This window comes from Corvus kubaryi, unplaced genomic scaffold, assembly GCF_017639235.1.
Source record: "Corvus kubaryi isolate FWS band 111438036 unplaced genomic scaffold, C.kubaryi_AGA036_p1.0 37396, whole genome shotgun sequence".
Classification (NCBI taxonomy): Eukaryota; Metazoa; Chordata; class Aves; order Passeriformes; family Corvidae; genus Corvus; species Corvus kubaryi.
The window spans coordinates 30411475-30436534 of NW_024581135.1; the positions used below are offsets into that span (position 1 = coordinate 30411475).

The 25060-nt window shown below is 40.4% G+C and overlaps 1 protein-coding gene across 1 annotated transcript; it reads left to right on the forward strand.

The window, feature by feature from the left end:
• Positions 1-393: 393 nt before the first annotated feature.
• Positions 394-24859, forward strand: STAT4 (signal transducer and activator of transcription 4). Its single transcript, XM_042041221.1, has 9 exons — positions 394-533; positions 3412-3540; positions 5044-5188; positions 17660-17758; positions 18537-18629; positions 20498-20576; positions 22150-22235; positions 22874-23025; positions 24210-24859. Exons 2-9 carry the CDS (start codon positions 3413-3415, stop codon positions 24409-24411), a joined length of 984 nt encoding a protein of 327 aa, XP_041897155.1. The 5' UTR covers positions 394-533; position 3412; the 3' UTR covers positions 24412-24859.
• The last annotated feature ends 201 nt before the right edge of the window (positions 24860-25060 follow it).

A 25060-nucleotide genomic window follows, 5' to 3' on the forward strand; every position in this document is an offset into this window, starting at 1 on the left:
AGGTGTTGTTCAACCTCTATGACTGTAAGCCACAAGATGCTTTGTTCTGCTGCCCAGCTCCTCCAAAAACTGCCCTTTGCCTTTTCACTGGCGTTCATTGAGCAGAGCTCGGGCAGTGGGGACATCAGTGCCTCCATGGCTTTTGGGGGAACAGCAGAACCCTGAGTGCCCAGGGATGCCACTGGTCCCCCAGAGAGGTGGGACCCAGCCCTCTGCTATCACAGCACGAATGGGAAAGATTTTGGTATTTTTCAGCTTCCTGAGGACAAACAGCTTCCTCCACGCTCCGAGCTTTGCCCAGGTAACTTTGGCGACTGGGGCTCCTGCGATACGCGGCAGGGCCGTGCCGGGCCCCGCGGGGCTGACGCACAGGAAGGCGCTGCCACGGGCCGGGGGCGGGCACGGCCGCTTACAGGCTGCGGGGCACGGCCGCTTACAGGCTGCGGGGCACGGCCGCTTACAGGCTGCGGGGCACGGCCGCTTACAGGCTGCGGGGCGGCGGCAGCGGCGGCGCTCGGCCGGACCCGGCACAGGCAAGTGGGCGGCGGGCGCGGGGGGAGCGCACCGAGCTCCGGGCGGGACGGGACGGGACGGGGCGCGCAGCGACCCTCGGCAGAGGCGGGGCCGATGGGAACGGGCTCCAGGGCAAGCCCGGCAGCCGGGAGAGCACCTGGGCACCCTGAGAGCGGGGCTGCGCTGCGCTGTCCGGAGTGCGGCGGGACACAGCGCCATGCCCGCCGTCACGCAGCACCCGCTCCTGCAGGCCGCCTTGCAGTAACAGGATGGCTTGGGGTGGAAGAGGCCTTAAAGATCATGTCGTTCCAACACCCTGCCATGGGCAGGGACAACTTGCACTAGAGACCAGGTTGATCAGAGCCCCATCCAACCTGGTCTCGAACACCTCCAGGGATGGGGCATCCACAATTTCCCTGGGCAACCTGTTCCAGTGCCTCGCCACACTCACAGTAAAGAAATTTTTTCCAATGTCTAACTTCAACCTACGCTCTTTCAACTTGAGCCCATTCCCCCTGTCCTCTCACTACGTGCTCTTGTAGACAGTGTTGCCCCATCTTTCCTGAAAACTTTCTTTCAGCTCCCTTCAGGGACCATTCACAATGAGCTACAACTGCCCGACCTTCTCAGCTGTCCCTGCGAAACCTTTTGCGCAAAAGGAACATGGGTTGTACTGAGCATGTCACAAAATCCCAGGGACAAACCCTACCTGTGTGCTTTCTAAGAGTTTATGCATGTGAGCATCCCTGCAACTTACATGGCAGGCCTAAGGGGGCTGCAGGCTGGACAAAATCTTCCCTTTTTTCCTTGGTTTTTTTTGGTTGGGTTTTTGTGGGGTTTTTTTGGTGGTTGTTTGTTTATTTGTTTGTTTGTTAGATAAAAATATTAAATTTCCTTGCAAATCTTTTTAGGATATCATAATCACCAGAATTCACTAGCAATTACAATAAAACCCCCCACTGAAAGTGAACAGAATTAAAAATCTGGAGTTTTTTTCCGAGTGTAAGTTCAGAAAAAAAGTTACAGTCACTTTCTGTGATAGTGGAGATCCCTTCCAAACCTTAACAATTCTCTGATTCTATTCCATAAATTATTAATGCATTATGATTTGATTCCTTGTATATATCACCAGAAATAAGGTTTGGAATTCTTTGTAACTCTCAATACAGCAACACAGACAGCGAAACACTCCTGTGCTTAAGTCCTCCTCAGCAATTTAATGAAACAAAGTAAATATTCAGGCAATATCTTTTTCCTCTCAGAATGGAAATAATAAAGAGGAGGGAAATGTCACTGGACACATTTCCACTGATGTTATATACAGTGTCCTTCATACCACACACAGAATCACCCCATCAGCCTTCATTAGGGAGAAACTAAAACCTGTCACTTTTACTTTTGCATGAGTAAGTGCTCAGGACTCCATTAAACCTTGAGCTACTACTTTTTTTTTCTCCTCTGACTTTAAAAAATGCAAAAGGAAAGACTACAGCATTAAAAATACAATGTCTTCTCTATTTGAAACTGTTGGCATTCTGAAACTACGATTCAGAACTGAAAATAGAAAAGCTGCATATAAAAAGGTCAGCTTTCTGCAAAAACGTCCATTTTGATGAAATCTTGTCTTTTTCTTCAGGAAAAGTTTGTATCAAAAATGTTCCAACAGATCCATAATTTGACCCACTTCAATCTTTAGCCCCAGAATGGATTTTGTGTCTTTTGTTCACATGAACTAACAGTCTGATGAAAGGGAAGACCACCTCTGGTATGGGATCAGGGTGTTGGCAGAGCCCGCCCATTTGAGGACTGGGATCCCAGGGCACAGGTCCTAGAGCATCCCTCTTCCCTGCTCATCCAGGGTGGCCTGTTCTCAACCCCACCACTGACTTTTTATCCACATGCCACATCTGGGATTACAGCCTGGCATAGCCTGCCCTGAGGCAACATTTTATCAATGCAGTCTGTTCTGCATTGAACACATCACAGTGAAAATGGTGTTTTCACCAGTGGGATTAATAATGACAGGGTGCAACCCTAGAGAATGGACTCTGTCATGAGTGGAGGGAGTCACGCAGGCTGAGGTGTCCTCCTGCAGAGTCTGCTCACCCAAAATAATGTCTTTTGACCATGGAGAGGAGCAGGTGTTAATTCAGTCCCCCCTACAATCTAGAACAACCAAGTTTCTATCGCCAGCATCTCAGTTATCAGGCAAAACTTACTTGGGATAGTTTTTTCACTAGACTTTCAGATCCTGTCATCAGGTAGTGTTACTTTTGCTTGTCTTATAGTTTTCATATGACTTTATGCTTACTTTTTTTTTCCCCCCCTTTATGTAATATCAAACATAATTAAATGGCAATTTTAAATAGAGAAGATGTGCTAGATTTAGGTTGTAAAGCAGTACTCTCCAAACAGACAATGTGGGGCTTTAGGAACAGCACAGCAACACACAACCATTATGGCTTTAGGAAAAACTTGAGTGGTGTGAATTCACCAAGAAGAGAGCGAAATCATTGCTTTCCACTACTCTTCAATAAGAATATTTCTACCTGGGTTTGAAGACTTCAGTCCTAAACTTCTTCTCTTGATGAGAGATGGTGTGTAAATCTTGCCACTTCATAAGCATCATAAAGTACCTCAAAACATTTACATAAAGGAAGGGAATTGACAGAGGTGCCCATTCACGTTTAAGAGCCAAAACTTCTTTAATGTCCTTGCTCACTTTTCTCCCTCTTCCCTTTAACTCTACATTTACTCAAGTGCCACCTGTTTTGAAAGACAGAATAAAATGTTAAAGTATGTAAAAGCTACAATGAAAATAACTGATTTATGCAGTTTGGATTAGTAATTCATATTCACTTTCCAAGGGCAAGCCTGTTTAATTCTTTTCTTTTGCAGCATGTCCCAATGGAGTCAAGTTCAACAACTGGAAATAAAGTTTTTGGAGCAGGTAGACCAGTTCTACGATGATAACTTCCCCATGGAAATCCGGCATCTATTAGCACAATGGATAGAAAGCCAGGACTGGTAGGATTTCATTTATTCTCTCTCCTATTATTTCAATCACCAACAATTCTTTGGTTTTCTGGTAGGCTTTAGGGTGCTCATTTACAAACTGTGCAGGTATCTACACTCCAGTAATACTATTTCACTAGTTATGGATTTAGCCATTTAAACTTAAGGAATATTGGGAGTTGAGGTTTCACATTTGAACTTACTCCTAAACAAAATCCAATAAAAATTTATTAAAAAATAATGCAAGTTAATTTTCAATGGAAATGTTATACATTTACCTCTTGCAGCATAAAATTATTCACTTGTCCAAAACTGCACTTAGAGCTGGATAATTCTGGGGAACAAGCCAGCTGTTTACAGGAATTCTGCTCTAGGAGGTCAGCCTGTGCACAAATTTGGATTCAGTTCACTTGATAGTTATCTTAAGAAAATCCCAAACTAAATGCCAAAAAAAATTTATATTAGTTGTCTCAGATAGAGACATCTCAATTTTTCAAGCTAAATCCACAGGACTATTGGAGGACTATTGTGCAGGGGAAGAAGAAAAATCTGTTAAGGAATATAATCTTTCCTTACAGTTAATGCTCAGTATTTATGGGGCTGTGGCAACACAGGTAACATTAAAATCTCCTTTTTGCCAGACTTTGAGTTAGTTGAGGTGTATCTCAAACAGGCACCTGCCATTTGTGAGGCAAGGAAGGAGGCCATCCCAAGGACAAGGATGCCATACTGTCCAAAATTTTTCCTCCTCAGTTTTGCTGACTAATGCCATTGCCCTGCACATCCCAAGCTGTACCATGAACAGCAGAACCAGTAAAGCCGGGCTTTGTCTGTGTTTGTGTCCTGTGTCCCCTACATGCCCTTCACCAGTAGCCTCAGAGTCTTCCTGTATCCCCAAATAGTTTGGCTGGGGGAAGGCTCATCTGGTGCCTGGTGTGAAGAGATGGATCTGCTGCCTGGCCATCTGGCTGTTGCCTCCTGGAGCAAGTTATTGCTGCCGTTTTCCTCAGTGGAGGCGCTAATTTGGATTCCTTTCTTCTACCAACCTGCCAGATTTCCATGAAATTTGTAAGAACATTCTATCTTTTGGACTTCAAGCCTGTTGCCAACTTTGTCTGAAACTGGGCAGCAAATTCAGAAATTATATCTGTGTGACTGAGTGAGAGGGACAGTTTGCATAAGTCCCATTTCCTCTGACAAGTGAGATGGAAGTATTTAAATATTCACTGGACCAGAGACTAGAAAACCCTGGTTGTCTCCTCTGGCTGACTCTACTGTCTGTGCTAACACTTCACCCTGTTTTTATAGGTGCATATCTATAGGAGTATTAAAAAAACTGGCACAAAATCATAAAAATCAACTATTCACAAGCTCTGACTACATGCAAGTCACCATATACTTAAAGTCTTTTTTTGCTACCTAGATTTCTGAATAGATTGTAATTTTCCATACTGCTAGATTGGCACATCATACAACATTTTAAACATGCATGGTTGTTGTTCATTGATTCTTTAGGGAGGCTGCAGCCAACAATGAAGCAATGGCAATGATCCTTTTACAGAATTTGATAATACAAGTGGATGAACAGCTGGACCGGGTTTCACAGGAGAAGAATCTGCTCTTGATACACAACCTGAAAAGAGTCAGGAAGCTGCTGCAGGTGGGTCATGACTTCAAATGACAGATTGCACCGCACACTCTCGCTGGTTTCTGGAGGTAGTGCTCGAGCTCTGTCGAGTGCACTTTGTTCCAATGCCCTGCCCTGATTCCTGTAGACTCCGAGCAGCTATGGCAAGACTGAGCCTTCAACAAGATAATTCAAAATAACAATTCTGCTGTCTGTCTGTGGCACAATAATTCCTATTTCAATGCATGCAGCTTGGATACAAATGCTGTGACTTCTTATCTCTGTGCATATGTGTGTTTCACTGAGCTCTTACAAATAAGGCTGTATAGCGCTCATGTTTATTACAAATGTAATTAACACCTTTCGGACACCTACAGATATTAAACTATGGGATAAAATACATGCTTGGGGCTTAGGGCAGCACCATGAAAAAGGAACCCCTGTAAATCATTAGCATGCTCGCTGTTTTATGCTTTTCTGGGATTATTTGTTATGAATTACTTGAAGGATTTACCGTTAGGCTTCTGCAAAATGATATTTATTTTGATTGGCTGAATGTTTCTCTAATAATTGTTTATCTAAGGCAAGGATTCTCAGAATTCCACTTCATTAGTCACCTACTTCCTGACATCTATCTGTCTTCTGCATAAAGTAGATATGCCATTGAGTTTAATGAAAGTTTGGGGGTTTTTCTCTTCTTTGATGGTGCTTTCCATAAGTACTTAAATGATAATTACATTGCTTGCAAAACATTTTCTTTATTTGAGACATATATACATACACACACACTGGCCTGGAAAATCTTAGCATGACTTTGTCAATTATTTTGTTCTCTTTATGGCTGTGTCTTTCTACTCTTTATCTCTAGTGGTGGCCTCTTAAAAATATGACACTATTTCCATTGCAACCACTTTTTCATCGTACGTTATGCAAGCAGCCTCCTGTAATTTAAAAATAAAGTCACTTTTTGTTTCTTTTCTGGTTTTTGAAGCAGCACTTTTCATAATTTCGGTACTCTTCAAACACAAAATTTACTGAACTGCAGACGTAATGGTCTTGGCACAAAGCTTTACCACAAAGCTGTCTCAATTTAGTAAAGGATTCTTCCACAGTGGCATATACATGGAAAGAGCATTTCAGGCCAAGCAGTTGCACTGGTGTATTCCTGGCTTAAAAGACAGTGCATTTGTGATTATTCCATCACAATGTGCACAGGCAGAAGGACTAGAATATATTTACAAATAAGCTCTACAAAGTTAAAGCCTCTCGTTGTTCCTCCTGCTCTTTGCACCGTTTATTTTATTTTAAATTTTTTACCAAAACTTGAGGCATCAGCTCTGCATGCTCTGCCAAATTGGGCACACCAAGCCAAGCAATCAGGCCTTGAGAGAACACACAAGAGTTCAGGTAATAACCAGTGTGAAAATGGCCCGAAAGAAAACCCTTTCCTTTAACTCCTGTCACGTTTGGAAATTATATCATGCTTCAGGAAGAGCACAAAGCAAAGGAGGCTTATTCCAGAAAGCCAAGGCGGGGAGAGTTTTGAGTGATTTGTGATTCAATGGTTTCTCAGGTGCTAGGGTCTGAGTCACAATTCCAGAACAAGCTAAAATGCTCAGGCATCTCCATTACAGCTGAACAGCACTATGAACTCCGTGAGAGGACATGTGTGATGCTGGAATTACACTGCTTATAAAAAGGGATCTGAATCTTCAGCATTGCAGTAGAATGTTTCCAGGTAGGCAAAAGAAAACCCCAGAAGCTCTCCCCATCACTAATAATGCTAACCTTTCTTCATTGCATCAAGACAGCAGATAACCTGGATTTAGACGAAAAGCTACCCATTCACTTTCAAAATACACATGTAAACCACCAAAAATTGGCTGGCACTTTCACTGTTGCAGCTTTTTTTCATCTTTAACACTATCACCCACTGTATTCCATATTCTGATTTCCAAAATTATTAGAATAGGCTGAAGTAGGACCAGGCTCTTGCAATGTTTGAGGGTTGTTATTATTGGATAAGACAAATAACTTAAACTGTCTTAAGAAATCTGTAACACCAGTATTTTTTACTTTTTTGTAAAGCACTAGGTTACAACTTTTAAGTTATAGAACACGGAAGATTAATACATTTTCAGCCAAAGTGTGGGCTGCATGTTCTGTAGAGCTGCACAGGCAGTCTCCTGCTTCAGCTATTAAAATTATTTCTTCACTGATTAGGTAAGTCCATCAGTAAAGAAATGCTATAGTCATTGAAACCAGCTGACAGCTTATCCTTGTTATCAACTGTTAAGTGTTATTAATGGACTGAACATGACACATAGCATGGACAGTATGTTCTGTAATGTTCTTAAATTTGAGTATGCAAATTATCTAATTGTGGGTCTAATATTTTTTTAATGCATCACTGGTTGCATCTTATTGCTGAATATTTGAGAAGATTGGAAATGGGCAGTTGGCTTCCCACCCACAGCTGGAAGTCATTGCAGATACCTAACTCTTGCAATTTGAGCTAGTTTGTGACAGTTTCATGACATGACAATGCCAGAAAAACGTGACTGATGTACAGAGTAGAATGCCATGATCTGTTTTGTCCCAACATACCCCGTAGGGAAAGGGAGGCTAGAATGGTACACTGTAAAACTAATGAGATTTTTGACCAACTGATGAAAGAAAGACTGGGTTCCTAAATAGGGGAGGAAGCTGCTTTCGTAAACATCTTTTCCTATCTGGTGACTCTGTGAACAGTGTTGGTTGTACTTTCTCTGAAGGTTAGTTACCATGAGCCCACCTTTATCTCTGCTTCACTCTCTAGTGCAAGCACTTCTTTGAAATTTCACAGTTCCCTCCTCTTCCTTCCCCTCTGAACCACACACAGATGTACAGACCCAAGTACATCGTGCACACACACAAGGCTGTCCAACCTCAATACATAATCTGAGTACAACGTTTGTTCATTATTTTGAGCCAAATTGCATTACCCTATTGAGTAATACTTGACAAAATAGATAACACTGGAAACCAGCACTTATCACTATGCACACAGCATAGTATGTTGGGCTGTGGTAAAAGTTCCTAAACACTATGACAATAGCAATAATACAAAAGAAATTCAATTAGAGAACAGACAAAAGATATTCAAAAGCAATCTGTAGTTCTTGACAAAACACAAAATGAGAGACCAATGTTTAATCAGGAATACAACTGGATGGTTAGTGAAGAGCAGCCTTAGAAGAGGAAGCAATGTACACTTCATAAGTGGCCTGTGCAGCTGTTTTCTAGACAGATAAGGACTCCTTAGGATCAAGATTCCTGGTGCTGTTACTGAGTCTGGAGAACAGTATGTCAAGGAGTCTCCAGCACCACAGCCAAGCACACCTCACGTAAAAGATCTCCCTGAGATTTTTTTATAAAATTAAGAAAATCTTCTATTCTGACTGTTTGCTGAAACATCTTTACATAAATATGTTTGTTGTTCTGTGAAAATAAGAATGGAAATCGTGAAAGAAGAGAGAATTTGCCTGCCTCAGTTGCAATACAAAGTTTTGGGCACCCTCGGGGGTTGTGAAGGGCAAAGAGTAGAAGTCCAAGCAGGAAGGAGGGTCTGCCTGGCACCCCTGCTTTTAGAACACAGGGACCATCCCTATTCTCTCACCATTAGAGAAATAACTATGGAACATGGCATTCCTACTTAGACTGCTTACATTTCCAAAATGATCTGCAGGCAAAAAGAAACACCAGTCAGGAAATATGTCATTTGAAAAAGTTATAAGCACTTGGTGTGGTCACTGCTAACTCTCTGTAATTTGCTTCTCTATTTCTTGCTTTCATTGAAACATCTCTTCTTCTTGACATTAATCTGGTATAAATGCACATATTGTATTAAAATCAGGGTCATCATTTTAGGTTAAAATCCTTCACATTTGCTTCTTACATTATTATTACTTCTCTAGTCAGTAAATTGGATTCCTTTTTATAGCAGAGCAGCCTTTTGTTGCTGTGCTCTTCAGTGGGAGACAGAACAGCACAGTCACTTTCTAAGGTTAAATTCTCTGTCCATCTTCCTACAGAGCTCCTTCTCCCCCCAGAAGCAGTTTTGGAAAGGGAAGAGGGAGAAAATATTCAGAGGCAGTGGGGAAAGAGCAGGGAAACTATGCCTATGGTTCTTTCTCCTTAAAATCTAGATGGAGAAAAACAAAGCGGATTAGTCACAAGGAGATGGTTTGTGCTGTTGTTATGACAACAAAATGTAAAGGGCAGATGTTAAGCTTTGAAGAGCTGCCTAGCACTTCTAGGAACCAAATTGCAGGTGTAAGGGACTGCATGACCTTGGCTCGTGGACAATTACATCCTAGCTTTCAGAAGGAATGTTTTTATGTGACAGTGTACCTGTCCCTGATGTAAGCTCCTGTGCAATACACGAGGAGATTTAGTGCAGAGATGACTGGTGAAATGCAGAGACTCTCATGGAAGACAGGCACTGTCCATATACCTGACTCACATGCCAAAATCCTGGGTTGGGGGAGAGCAGCCAGGCTGCAGTGCACTCGGGGAGCCAGGGCAGGGGAGGCTCAGAGGAGCCTGGGAATCAGAGATGGGCACTGTGCCCCCGTGTCCCACTGCTCCATTTAGGAATGATGCTGGTGGGCAACTGCCTGTTCAGCTCAGGGATGTCCTTCCCCCCACACACTCCAAGCTGGAAACCTGGAGTGCTCCTCAGGTGCTTGCTAGAGAAGAAGTAGCTCCGAGGAGTGCAGCCTGGCCCAAGTGTGGCTCTCAGGAAGAGCCACTGTCTGTGCTGTGCTCTGTGATGGGTGCAGGACAACCCCATCAGGACAAAGGCAGAAATTCCCAGAATCACCCTACTCATAACTGAAGCCCTTATTTATGCTCTAGTCTCAAGATAACTTCTGAAAGCAATTCCTTCTCGTTAATGGCAGCATGCATCTGTGTTACTTCACTGTTTATGGTATTCGGGGTGAAATCTGATTACATAAATCTTCCTTTATAAAAGTGAAATAACAGATTTTGGGAATAAGAAGGGCTGCTCTGCTCATTTACCATTGAAGCCTGAGTTAATGAGTATACTGTGTGCTCTGGGGATCAATTTGCTGTAAATTATGTATATTCATGAAATTCACCTAATTCTCACAGCAGATTCTCCAGTATTGGTGAACTCTACCTACTCCCCAGCCCTGCTAGAGCCTAAAATGAGGGGTGGGGAGGGCAGTGGGATTATGCCTGAATAAGCAGGTCTGTGGACACACGCACCATTAACACCTTGGGGTCTGTTTACAAAGGGAGAGGTCAGGCAGAAGCACCAGAGCTGCCGATTCACAGCAACCAGTTATATAAAAACAAGCTTTCAGAAGTTACAGTAAGTAGTTGGGAAATATTACTTTAGTTACATTGCTTTCTCCTACATGGCTCTGGCTGTTTTTATGGGAAGGTCTGGAATAGCATCTGAAAGTATCTTCTGTCATCTAAAACAACATATATTAACATTAAGGCAATTCTTTCCATGTAAAATTCACCATTTCTATGTAGTACAAGCAAATATATCTTTACATGATGCTATTTAAAACAGTAACAGAGCAATGCATTCCTGATTCTGTCATGCTCTTGGTTAGAATGCCTGGTTTTTTTCCATCTGCAATGGGAACTGAACATCACTGTGCTTCTCCAGATAGAACTAAATGAACATATAAAGGTTCCTTAGTTCAAGTGACTGTTTACAAAAGCCTCTGTACCAGAAAGGAACATGCATGAGGAATCATAAGATTATTTATTTCAGTACATCAAAGAAAGTGGACAAAATAGCATTAGGTCTGAAACAGGACATTCCAGTTGGTCCTTGACAAACAAGTCTAATAAGCCCTGTGCTGAGAAACAGTTGCAAAGAGTGGAAACATCCATCGATGTTTTAAGTTGCAGTTTCCCGTTAAAGCTTACAAAAGGGTGAGAATGGAACAAAACAGAGAAAGTTCCTAATAAACCACGGAAGATCCATTTCAAAATGTTATTTACCCATATTTAGCACGCGTGCAGCCTGCCAGATCAAAAACTCAACATGCTAAAGTAGGACATGTGTTTTGAACCAGTGTGTCCTGCTGTCTAATTCAGATTGTACTAGACTGCTCCCAGTGAGTTTTTCAGAACAACCATTAAAGCTGTTTACAGAAAATTTTGGCATGCAAATGGGAAACCCCAGACAGAAGTCTGTTTGCTAAAGCAGCTAGGTGCCTGCTCCTAGCAACTGCAGCCTGGTGACTGCATGTCAGCTAATAAAGGGTTTTAAAAAGGATTGATAGAAGACTGAAGAAGGTTACTTGTTAGAAGTAAAATATTTTGGGGTTTCTAGTTATTATTTAAAGAACACAACTCTAGAAAAGTTTATAATGTTTCAGTTTGTTTTTGTAGAATGAATAAGAGTTAACTTACAGACAGAAGTAAAAATACAAGCAAACTAAATAACCTCCTGTGGGCTTTGTTTGTTCTGAAATTTTAAGAGCCCAGTTGCAGTTGAACATCTGCCTGAGAGATTAGTTAATAATACTCAGGTCTTTGTGCCCAGAGGAGGAGGGGGATGTGGGGATCAGTCCTCTCTGTCCTCTGATGTTTTACCCTTTTCATAGGGAGCACAGTATTTTTATTTACTTTCAAATAAATCTCATTTAAACAGGAAGTTATTTATTCTCAAATGAATCTCAAATAAAAGCATCACTGGATTATTCATCCCTCCCTGTCTGTACAGTTCTACTGTCTGATTATGATTTCTGCAGAAATGTATTTTCTGTAGCTGTATCTCACCCTACCTGCTCAGAAATCTGCTGCTTCTATAGACTATTCCTTGAGTGGTTTTAGTGGCTGCTGGGAGGGACTCAGCAGTGCAATTTGAGGGGTGGAGAAAAAGACCTCTGCCTTCACAGCTCATTCACTGTGCTTTTACAACTTTGCCTATTGCAATTTGGTTGCACATGCCCTAAAGAAATTATGATCTTCTGGAAGTTATCCATCATATGCTATGAAAAACAGACCTGTTTATTAGGACTTCCCACACATCACAGGAGTTTTATAAAACAATGAGGTTCCCTTTAAGGTCTCTCACATATTTTGAGAAGGGAAGGGGAAATCTAAAAATAAAGTACAACAAGAGCAGTCTAAATAGATAGTGTTGCAGGTACTTCCTCTTAAAGACCTAGATAAAACAGAGACATCTTTCTAGTAGAAGAAGATTTTTTAGTAAGAATACTGCCTGTTTAAGTACAAGGTTTCAAAAAACTCCCAAGCATTTAACCTTTGCCAGGCTAGCACAAGGACCGACTTTCTTTGTATTCTGCTATTGTCTTCATTAGACTTTCTGCCTGGATGCATAAACAAAGGTAGAAAACAAATCAAGGCCAAGTGGTATTTGTCATATTTGAAGGTGAAAACGGGAAATATGTATGTACAGCTATGCCTTCCCACCCACACAGTCAAGATACACAACTAAACCAAATCTTTCTTTCTTTCAAACAAATAAAATGATAGAGAAAAGGGGGTTTTTCTCCCTGCTTTTGATTTTATGAAAGATGAGATATTTGCTTACCCAGAAAGATGCTTAGTATCAGACTTAATAAAATAATCATTTCACAAGTTAGCAATAGGGAAGGAAATGTATTTTTGCTTGACTTTGTATTGCTGCTTCCTATCTCTCCTCCCTTCCATCAGCTTCTTTAAATATTCATTCAATATGAACAAACACTTCAATGATCATACTAGCTAATGCTTGCTTGCCTCCAAGTAAATCTCCTATTGCATACAATTAAAAGGCTCAAGAAGGTTTTTTCTAGCAGAAATGAGAAGAAATACAGCTGATGGTTTTAAGAGTTAAAAAGAGAAAAATAAAAAGGAAAGAAATAAGAGAAAAAAGACCAAATTCTGAAGCAATTTTCAGAACTGGAAAGCACCAAAACCTACTCAAGTCCTTTTCTAAGGTCACCTTGAAAACACGGAGATAACCAGGCAAACCCCTGATTGACTTTCTAAAGGTTTCACAGCACATCCTTCTACATTACAAGCAGAGACCAACTAACACCTAATCCCCTGCTTTAACCACTGAAAATAGACCCAGCTGCTCATGTAGTGCACATCCAGAATTCACTGATGGGTGTGTACACCTTTGACACATGAAAAGCAGTCAGTGTTTGTGTGGCTGGGAGTGACCCACTTTGTGATGGACCTGCCCACAGGAAAATCAGCTAAAATTTGAAAAATGTAAGCAGCGGGAAGAAAAGAAGAGCAAGAGAATGACTCTGGTCTAGATTTCTTCATTCCTGTCAGAGTAAGCAGTAAATTCCAGATACTAAAACTGACAGTAGTTTGGTGTTCTTTTTGAAAGCACATGTATTTTAAAATGTCATAATATGTATTTTAAAGTTTCTCAATGACCTTGCAACTTACAGAATCAAACCTTGCATTTCCCCAGCCACTGTATCATGCACCTTTAACATACTCCAAATAGTTCAAGCTGTTTAAAAATTTGGCTAAAGGGCATAAATGCTGCATGCTATAATGTACAAACTGTTTTTGCAGGAATGCCTCTTTGTTCTTCTCCGTGATCTAGTAAGATACTGTCATAACAGATGTCCCTGAAGTAGAAAGAGTGCATGCCAGGTGGTGGTAGGAAGGTTTTCTCCAAGGAAATGTCATCAGCACTCACAGAAAATTGTCACCTGTTCAGAATGAAAGTTCAAGTTCCCCTGTTTGCTTAAATTTAGCATCATGCTGGTAGTTCTTGAGAAGAAGCCAGTCCAAATAAGATCATTTGTTGTTTGTTGTAATTCGTGACATGGAAAGACCTCATTGGAACAGAAGAGAGGAGAAAGAAAACTTCTGTGAACAACAAAATTACAGTAATATTAGCAGACATTTTGATGTGAAAGAAGAAAAGCGAATCCTCAATTTCTCTTTGTTGGTATTTATCAAAAGACAATTATAAATCTTCTCCTTAAATGTTTAAACTTATTAATACAATTTTGCATAACTAGAGAATCCACACTCTTCTTCCTCTTCTGGCTGCTAGTGTTCATGTCACACTAAGTTAGGATTCCCCCATCTCAAGCCATTTTTGGTTAATATTCCTTAATTTTCCTACGTATACTACTCTTTTGCTGATAGGAGATAATTTTCAATTAGTCATTCAGAAATCAAGGTCATGTTGAGCAAATTCTGCCCTCAGCCAAAGACAAAATGGAAGTGCAGAACAACAAGAGCTGACAGTAGGGGAATAATAAGGGAATACCAAGTGGTGCATCCCGAAGTGTAATTACAGCTGAGAAGTATAAAACACAGGCAGAAAATTTTTAGTGTTATTATTTTTCCAGAGTCAAACACGTGGTTATTGTGACTTCTAGTAGCTATTGTTATTTAATAAGTTGCAGTTCTTGAGATATTTAGTGTTACAATTTATTTATCAATTTATTACTGATGAGTTGCAATCCATCTGCTCCTTTACTGCAAAAGGGGCTGTTCCAGGAGCACAAGTGGCAGCCCTCTGTTGACCTTCTTGGCATCAACTCAAACTGAATCAAGTTGAAGAAGCACCAGCCAGACATAAGTATGGGAATTGCTATGGACACAGCTTTATGAGTTAGAGAAGAAAGAAAGGGGTGAAAAAGTGAATTTCCACTCCATCTCTTGATTCAGATAGGTTTCTCTTAATGAAACAAAGAAAAGGAGAGAAAGAGTTTTTGAAAGTTTTGCATATGAATAGTGTGTAAAAACGCTGGGAAAGTCCCTAATAACCGGCATCCTTTGTGGGGAATTTTAACACATCCCACTGTCAGAATTTTTTTTTAAGAGTCTCTTCTACATAAATGCATTTTTCCAGCTCCAAGAGAGGATATTTATTTCTTCTTGACTTGGTTAAATAGCTTTTTTTTGACTCCTTTAAACCCTAGCAGTGCTGGAATTCTGTTGGGCAGCGGTAAGCCAGGACTAAACACTCCCCAGGCTTTGTAGCTTCAGGTACCCATGTGTGGCACGGTCACTTACTGGCCATCTAGGGGGAAGGGGAAACCCTGTTTTACTACCATAAAGAAATAACAGCCACAAGCAGAAATTAACAGAGGAATTAATATGTCCATCAGTAAACTTACACCAGTAGCAGATTTCTCCTCACAGCTTTCATCCCAAGCCTATTAATAACAGGACTTTTTTCCCCTCTAGTCGAGGTTCAGATGAATAGACAGGCTTAGTGATAACAGCTGAAACAAGGCAGGACTGTTCCCCCCTCTCTGACCTCACATATGCTTGTCCTTAACAATAAACTCATCCTTTGCTGAGCAGTTTCAGTCCACCAAAGAGCAGAAAATCCAGTTAGTAAAAAAACATGAGTCGTTTCCACCCCAGCTAGCAACCTGGATTGGCTCCCTAAGGAGTCAGGCACTGGGCTGGAGTACAGCCAGGAGCACAGCCACTCTCTGCAGCAGTTGATTTGCCCTGGCTGTTGCTGTTGGACCACAGTTCCACATGACACCCCACTCAATCCTTTGCAGGAAGATCACAGCCATTTCTCACATTTCTGTATCCCCTTCCCAAAGCTACATCCTGACACTACGGAGAGAGAGATTGGGAATATGCCCAGTAAAGGGGACTGAATATATTACTGGGCCTGAAGTGCAGTGGTGTTGAAGGAAGTGTGCAGCAACATCGTAGTTACTGTCCTTACAGCCATGAAGCTGTCAGGGAGAAATGTGTAGTGACAGATCTTTGGCACTGTTATTTGACATGGAAATCAGCAGTGCATCCTTAATCAAGTCTCCTCTCACTGCCCAGGAAGGAGCAGGCAGGGAGGGAGTGCTTGGTGCTTCATCTGAGGCATAGTGTGTCCTGGGGTAATATTACTCACCGCTTCTTGTTTACAGAGAAGCTCCTAAAAACCACTCAGGTTCATAACTCCTGTTCCTTAGGGTAATTGATACAGATGGTTGCTGGAGTTAAGTACCATCCTGAACTACTTTTAAGGAAATCAAAGGAGGCACAGCACTGGGGCTACTTTGGGTGTGCACTGATTGCACTGTGGGCCATGTACTTTTCCTGAAAAGTCCTGAAAAGACTTCAGAAATCAAAGAAACAACCTGTAGATTCATTGCTAACAATGCCATGGCAGTCAAAGCTTCCTTAGAAGGGAACATTTCGTAGCTTGGTTATTTAGTTTTAAGAGTCCTATCTTTCACCTTACTCTGTACCTGAAACCACAGTAACACATGGTATTTAATACCAAGCAGCTCGAACCAAGTTGCCATGATTAAAAATACCATCTTTAATATAGTATTTCTTTACTTTGCGATTGAAGTCAAAACATATTTCAGATTACACATTTCATGCAAGAGCACACAGGAAATGTTTAGTAAAAAGCATTAGAAATGTATGTTTAATGCCATGATAGTTGTTGCATACAGAAGCAATGTGTTCACATTTCTGTCAGATGCATTCACACCCTTGTTTCTAACACAGTGATTGGTATGAGATATCAAAGGAAGATATGGCATCAGTTAAAGTATGTATAAACTTATTGTTCCCCATTCAGAGACATCTAGAATAAAAGAGGTTCTGAGTGGCAGGAAGATAGGATGAGAATAAAGGCTGATCACAAAGAGGAGAAAATAGAGAAGTCCAGGACTGGAAACTATACAGGAAAAGAAATTAAATGGATTAATACTGATGAATGGACAAACACTATGAACTCTGAATGAAGGGTATCTGAATGAATGATACTGAATGAAAGGCATGAAGGATACTGAGAAACACTGAATGGATACGTCACAATAAAAGAAGATGCTTGAGAGTCCTCGATCATTCCAATTTGATAAATACAGCATAAACCAATATTAGTTCAAATTGTGCCCAGTCCTCAGTCACGCATCAGCAATTCAGCACTTTATTTATGGTGGTGTAAAAATATAGATTTTTTTGATTCTTTGGGCTTGGGACAAGAGTTGCTTATTCCTTCATCTTAGGCACATTATTTTGTGAAAGAGAAAAATTGTTCATAGACATTAAAATTTAAGTCTTCTGCTTTATGCTGAGGAAGCTTTCCTGTTTGCATCATTACCATATTGATATGCTTACAAACTTTTTTGTTGGCAGAAGTGCTACATGCTAAGCAGCAACATCCTATTGAAAATCGAAGACGTGATAAAATCGTGCCTTGAATAGGCTGACAGGAAAGCCTTTTCAAAACAGCTGTGTTAGCAGAGGAGCAATTTGATCTTCAAATGATACACGTCTTGGAATTGTATCTTTATAATCTCTGTGGAATGTTGTTAAGAATATTTTATGATGGTGGCAGTAACTGATGCTGCCCTGAAAGGCTGAACCAGCACATGAAAAGGGGAGTCTTTTCCACCCACACCAATCTGTAGCTCATAGAGACTCATACATCATATTGCTTGTGATTTCCAGAGGGACATCCTGAATTCTGGAATTCTTTTGACTTGTATTAACTTGTGCTTGCAGGGCAAATATCATGGTAATCCCATGCATATAGCAGTGATCATCTCAAACTGCTTAAGAGAAGAAAGAAGAATATTGGCTGCAGCCAGCATGCCTGTACAGGTAATGAATTACATTTCATTAATCTGCTCCATGTTAATCTGCTCACATGCTTTTAAGACCAAATCCTGTCCTCTCATTCCACTGAAGTGATTTGTGTGCACTAGGGGTTGCCAAATGTTGCCCTTTAAACTCACATTTGAACTTCATTAGTGGCCCTATTGCTGGAAGCATTGCTATAAGAGACTTCTATGTCACAACTAATCTTCAAAGACTTTAATCTGTAGGAAAGGTTTTAAAGAGATTACTCTTTGCAAAACAGATGTGTGTATTTTAAATTATGCAATGCATTAATTCATATTAATTATGGAATGCAAAAGACATTCTATCCAATATTTTATAAAGTCATTGATGATTTTTATGTTGTTTGAAGAAAAAAATAATTCAAATTACACATGAAACTTACTTTTGGGAAATTGTTACATGATTAAAATCCAGAGAGAATTTTTAAGACAAATGTGTTTTTATTAATCACTTATGGATGTAATATGTATTCCTATATAGGAATATAAAGATCTCAAAAACCTAATAATCTACGTTTAATTTACTAGATGTTTAATGTCTGCAGTATACCCACACCTTTTCACCTTTTGGATTTCAAAGTTAAAGCTGCGTGTTTTTCAAATCTGTGGAACTAAACATGTCTGTGTGTTTACAGCAGTCTCCAGATGGTTGAACACTGGCTTCTAAATTCCCTGTCTGTGCTGGAACTTGCAGTTCAGTTTCTATCACCTATTATTATTATTACTCATCCGCCAATTATCTGTTCAATGTGTTCCAGGGGCCGCTGGAAAAGTCTCTGCAGAACTCTGTGGTTTCAGAACGTCAAAGAAATGTAGAACACAAAGTGTCAGCCATCAGGAACAGTGCTCAGGTAGTTTTTTTGTCCTGTTTGCTGTCTCTGCCCACATGATTTTCATACAGACACACCTGAACTATCTTTAAGTTGGGCAGCACAATGACTTCTGCCAACAGACACACCAACCACTTTCCATTATTCCAAGGACATCTGCCCAGACTAACTGCTCAGGACACACCTGGATCCTCAGGTGTTAGCAGCTGTCTGGGCTCAGTGTGAGAGCTGCCTAATTTAAAGTTATCACACTCATCCCTATGTGAGTTGCAGACAGACCCCTGAGTGCAGTAAGAGCATACCTACAGTCTCTAAAAAGATGCAAGGTTCAGAAAATGCATTTTTGCAATTTCACCTCCCTTAGCTGGATCAGCAATAGCTGAACGTTCATGACCTCTGAGTCACGTACCAAGACCTTTGTCGAGCCGAAGGCTACGTGACATAATTACATGGTTTGGAGATGTGAGGGGACAAGAACACTGGGAGCTGATGGTAACCACTCTCCAGGAGTTTCTCATACCACTGCAGGACAGAGCTGGGCTGAGTCAAACCCATAGCTATGTCCCAGAGACCCTGAAATCTCAGACAACACCTGCCTGTTCAGCTCAAGGCAGGATAAGGATTCAGATTACCCACGGCTTTATTGCTATCCCAGCCCCACTTTCAGCTTCGCATCAGTCTCAGCGTGGAAATTATATCTGAAATACCTGTCCATATGTTGTTGAAGAGTAATGCTCTTGGTATACTGGAAAGAGATCCTAGCAGCATTCGCTCATCAGTGTCTCCTTTCACAGGGAAGAAGGGTTAGAGAGATCAGACCCTTAGAAGGATAAAGGTAGTTTCAGAAGAATGCAATACTAGATCTCTATCTACACATAAAGTTGTAAGATAAAAGTTGCAGAGCAGACGAAGCAGCAGCCTGTCACGCTGCTCCTTCTACCTGTGGAGAAGCACAGCCACCCCTGAAGGACCAGTGAAAATGAGAACATTTTCTACATACCAGGGGTTTTTTTCAGTAGGTAACTAAGTTGAACACAGAAATTATCCAGCTCCTCATGTATGTAATTTCATACTTTACACATACAAATTAAAACTTTAGTCCCCAAAAATAAAGAGTAAACCAAAATGGTTAATTGTGTGTGGGCTCATTTAGCAAACAAGTTTCTGTATTTTCACAGACACTTAATGTGCACATCTTAGGGAACTAAAAAAGGATTGTTTATGAGTTGTTGGCAAAATCAAGGCTTCCTATAAACAGCACAGAAACAGGCCTTCAAAGCACAACAGATAATTTCCTACAGTTTTATTTTCCTTCTTTTGATGGGCTTTTTTGATTGGTTACTAGAAAATATCTTCAACATTTTTTTATAGCACATATGAAAAGAAACTTGCAAAATGCCAAAGCAGCAAAAATGTTTCATTTCTTTATCCAGATTCTTAAGACACTCTGTAAATAAATTCTGTGAGCTCTACTTCTGTGTCTGACTCCACCTTTTTTGGCTTTGGACACCCCAATTCAATTTCCATTTAAGTAAATGTAAAATGATTCCTTTGCCCTGCTTTAAAGTTTCAAGAAGAGAGTAACATTATTGGCATAACAATTTCAGTTTAGCTCAAGCTAACACAATCGTTCCTACTTTCCTCTATGTCATTGCACTAGTAAACAAGAAGGGATAAAGCTGAATCAACCACTGTCAACTGCAGGATAGAGGATAATATTTGTCTTTCTAAACAAGTAAAATACATCTGTAGCTACAAACATGTATTTATTATTCAATCATCCTGTTACAAGATAGTGAATGAGAGTTCCCAGAACTGTTCTGGGGTTTTCAAGTGGTAAGAAAGGAAAATACTGCATCATGCATTTGTTCATTTCTTTTCTGGGAAAGATGACTGACCAAGATGTGAAATACTTGGAAGATTTGCAAGAGGAATTTGACTTCAGGTATAAAACAATACAGAGCTTAGGTAAGAGTTTTTATACCAAATTTTAGATTCTCTAGGAAATGGCTGATTCTGCAGCTAGACTCTGGCATCAGGGGGTTTTGTGTATTACTTAAATAATATATGTAAACATAAAAATGGATCTTTAGTTTATATAAAGTTATAGTCCTGGAACATAATGACTCCTTTGGGGTTAAGAGGGTAAAGAGGATTGTGTTAAGGAAGTATAGTTATTTTGTATGGGTAAGCTGCATAATGGCACATAAAGTAGTACGTTTCTTAATTTAAAGAACTTATTTTTCAATTTCCCCACCTTTTACGTGCCCCTTCTTTGGCAGAATGAGGAAGAGACACTTATTTCCCAGAGTTGTGCAAAACTGATTTTTCTAGCCTCTGACTTGGCTTTCTGTTCTTTTTTGACCACAGTGGTGATAACCAGCTGGTAAGCACTCTGAATGCATGTTTGACCAGCCTGTGATGGTTGAGATCGGCACGTGGCAACAGTCCTTGCATGATCTTTTTCAGAAAAGAAACTGGGGTCCGCTTGTGTCTGCTCAGATATCTTTATATTATCTTCCTTTGAACATGCAAAGATACTGGGCTTGAAACGTCCGAGTCCTTAAGCACATCAATCCTAAATGTTGAAGGCTGGATATGACCCAGCAATCAGAAGAGTTGCCACAGTTTAATGAGTTTAGTCATCAGGCCAATCATAATTACTGACCACACAGATAACTGAAAGCTGCCCCGCTTGCAAAATAAAACATGCTGACATGAATGACTTTCAGGGCTTAAAATTTCACTGCTCTGCTCCAGCACATCCAGCTTACAATGTGTGGGAGCAATTGCTGTGGCTGAGCTGCTGGTGGTTACTTGTCCGCTTCTACTGAAACATCTACCCTAACTCACTAGGAAGGCATCAACCCAGAGCTTAGCAGACACACAGTTGGCACCGATTTCTTTTTTGAATGTAGCATGAAAGATGCAAAAGGTCGGGAAAAGTGAGGGTGGGGAAGAGCTGCATGTGTAAGAGCATGGGTGAGCTTAGGTACTCTTGAAACTAGTACATGATCCAGAGAAGGACAGAAGTTAGAGAGAGGGGGAAATGCCCAGCGATCAGTGCTCCTGGCTGCTGAAATTCCCCTGGCGATGAACATTTCATCTCTGTTTCAAATGCCTCTCAGCCAGACATTGTAATTCACATCAAGTCCAAAGAGCTTTAGCCTAACTGCTGACACCAAGAGTGCATTTGTGTGTACAGATCAATCATTGATCCAAGCCAGATGTACATAATACACAGGAGTATGCACAGGGATAAGAAATTTAGGGAACTCTGGGTATCATCTGCATGTTTTCTGCCTTTTCCTACCCCACATACACATCTACAGACAGGTAACATTACACCTTATGTTAAACTAGTACTAAAGTTAGTCCTTTCAAATGAAATATTCTGTTACATAATCTACTGATGTCCACAGTTTATTTTTTCACTAGTTCATGCTGCAGTCTGGTCGTGGTTTTTTTCCTCTCCTCCCCTTATAAACAGGCACACACACCCACACATGTATTTATACTGATTTTTTTTCATCCCCTGCAGAGCAGAATGACAAAAACAGCGCCCTCATTAAACAGGAAATGTTGGCGTTGCAGGCAATGCTCAATACTTTGGACTACAAGAGAAAGGTTAGTGACAATATTTTGTCATTTGTGGTTAATCTGCTTTCTCCCCTTATTCCCACACCAAATACTCAAATGTGTATGTGTGCCTTTTTAAATTCTCATTTCAGAAGAACAGACAAATTACACAGGAATTAAAAATTTGCAAAATGTTTGGGTGGGTCTGAGTGATTTTGACTAAAAGCTAAGAAATTGTCAATTAAGTAACAGCTCAATGAAGGATATGGTTCTGCACACCTCAGGAGTGAAGCAAGGAGTCCGGGGGGGGGGGTGGGGGGAGGCGCAGGTTTATGATTAAATCAAGCAAACAAAAAACCAATGCATTTTATATGATGCAAAACAAAAGCAGAATTTTTTGAACTTGACAGAGCTTGCAAGTGTCAAAATCTTGGAGATGTTATGCCCACAAAGAATGCAACAATCTTCCCTCCTACCCTCCCAAAATAAAAAGTTTTACTGAAGAACAGTTCATAGAGATTTAGGATTAATGTACAATGGGTGATTAATCCTGTCACTGAAGCAATAGGAACTAAATATGGTTACTTTCAGAATAATTGAAAAAATTTAATAAGCACTTCATGATAATTGCTGAATTTTGCAGCTGTTGCCTGAGGTCAGTTTGTAACACCTTTCCTATTTTACAGGAAGTGCTCAGTAAAATAGGACGTGTGATCCATGAGATCGATATGCTGATGAGCAACATGCTGACTGAGGAGCTGCTGGACTGGAAGAGACGGCAGCAGATCGCCTGCATCGGGGGGCCCCTGCACGGTGGGCTCGATCAGCTCCAGAATTGGTAAACCTGCCTTGACCTTGTGTTTCCACTGAAAACCACAGGAAGTCTGCTACACTTGAAATGATCATTCCTTTAGATCAGCTGCAACAGCAGCAAATTCATCAGCAGCTAAGAAAGTAAATAACTAAAAGGTGCCAACTAAAAGTGATGCGGTGGGCAACACCCGCTATTCAGAATTAATGCCACGGTGAACTGCTGAGCCTGACTCGTGGCACTCACTCATTTTTGGGTTTGACAGTTCCTCCAGATACATGAGACACACTCTCTCCGGAGTTTTGCTTGAGTAAGAATGGTGCTGACTGAGTTTGTCATTGAAGACAGTGGGAGTTGTGTATAGGCAGGGGCTGGGTAGAGGCTTTGTGCTTTGACTCACTCCTCCAGACTTCACGCTGTGCAGGAATTGAATGGCAGTAGTCTCTGTGGTGGCAACTCTGAAGTGATTGCAAGTAAAAAGCAAATAGCATTATATTTGAAAGATAATGGACTCAGAGAATGTCAACATATCATGATCATTACTCTCCGATCGAAACTCTCATATGGAAAAGGTGAAGTAAATATTAAGAAGTAAAAAGGAAGGGAAATTACCAAAAAAAATTTAGGATTGAAAAAAAAAGTGGTTTTTTCCTTCTTTTTTTTTTTTTTTTGGTTTAGGTTCCTTTTTTTTTTACTGAAGTACTTTTTTTTCCAAGGAAGATGCTAAAAATAGCTTAAAAATGTAATTTTATACACACATACCCTATTGAACTGTTAGCAAGTGTGTTTGGATTTATTTTTCCTTACTGCTTTTACACTTCTTCAGTCTTGTTAACCTACTCATTTTGTATAAATATTATCATTTTAAAGAGTACATTTTGCAAAACTACTGGGCTGTAGGAAAGAATTAATGCTGGCACAAGAGCCCTGCTTGTACAACATCAGGACTGTGTATATATTTCTTCCAAATTGTCACAGACAGTGTTGTGTTGTTATGAAAATATCTGTCTTTGAAGATAAAGCAGGTGATTGGCCCAATGTATTTATAAACTCCTGTAAACAAAAGATGAATGGATGTGAGTTTGGGCAAAGCTGGAAAGTACCATTCAATACAAATTCTGATGTTCCTCAAGCAAGAACTTCAGTAGTTCTTTTGTTCTAAGAAACTGTTTACACAAAAGATTGCAAACTAATTCTTTGTCTTGCTGTAGCTTTACGCTGTTGGCAGAGAGTCTCTTTCAAGTCAGAAGGCAACTAGAAAAGCTGGATGAACTCTTGATCAGGCTGACTTATGATGGGGACCCTATTCCTGTGCAAAGACCTCAGCTGCTGGAAAAAGTCAACTTTCTGCTCTACAACCTCTTCCGGAAGTGCGTGAGCCACTGCCAATGTACAGAACTTTACCTGAACTGATACAACAGTGAGAACACACTGTTAAGAAGGAAAAAAAAAAGGAAAAGGAAAAAAGTTTGAATATCTGAGGATTTTAAGGTCCAGGTTCCTAATATAAGAAGTATGTACAGCTGTCATCAAAACTCACAGAAACTGAAGGTGCCAGGCAGCTTCTCATGAGTAGCATTTAAGGGTTTGTCATCAAGTTCTGACTCTAACTGCATGCTAGAAATCCCCTTATTTTAGGAGGAGTTACGTACATTCTGCTGAGAAAAGTTATGGGGTTTTGTGTTTGTAGGCTTGCTATTTTTTTTAAGGTAAATGTGTCTTGTCTTTCCTCTTACTCACCAAGATACTCTTCCTGCTGCCCTCCAACTCATCATTCTATTAATAGATAAAATATTATCATCATTTCTCTTGGTTTTTTTACTGGCTATACTAGATATATACCACAAGTGAGTCTCTGAAAGCAAAGTGTGTTCAATTGTTTGAGATATATATATATATATGCGTGTGTGTGTATATATATATATATAAATATATAAATTCAAATTATAGTTTAATTATGATAGTTTCATTTCCTTGGAGACATAGTGTATTTTCATACTCTGTTTCATGGTTCTGATAAAAGTTTAGAAGACCAAGACTTTTATCATCATTGTATGTTAGG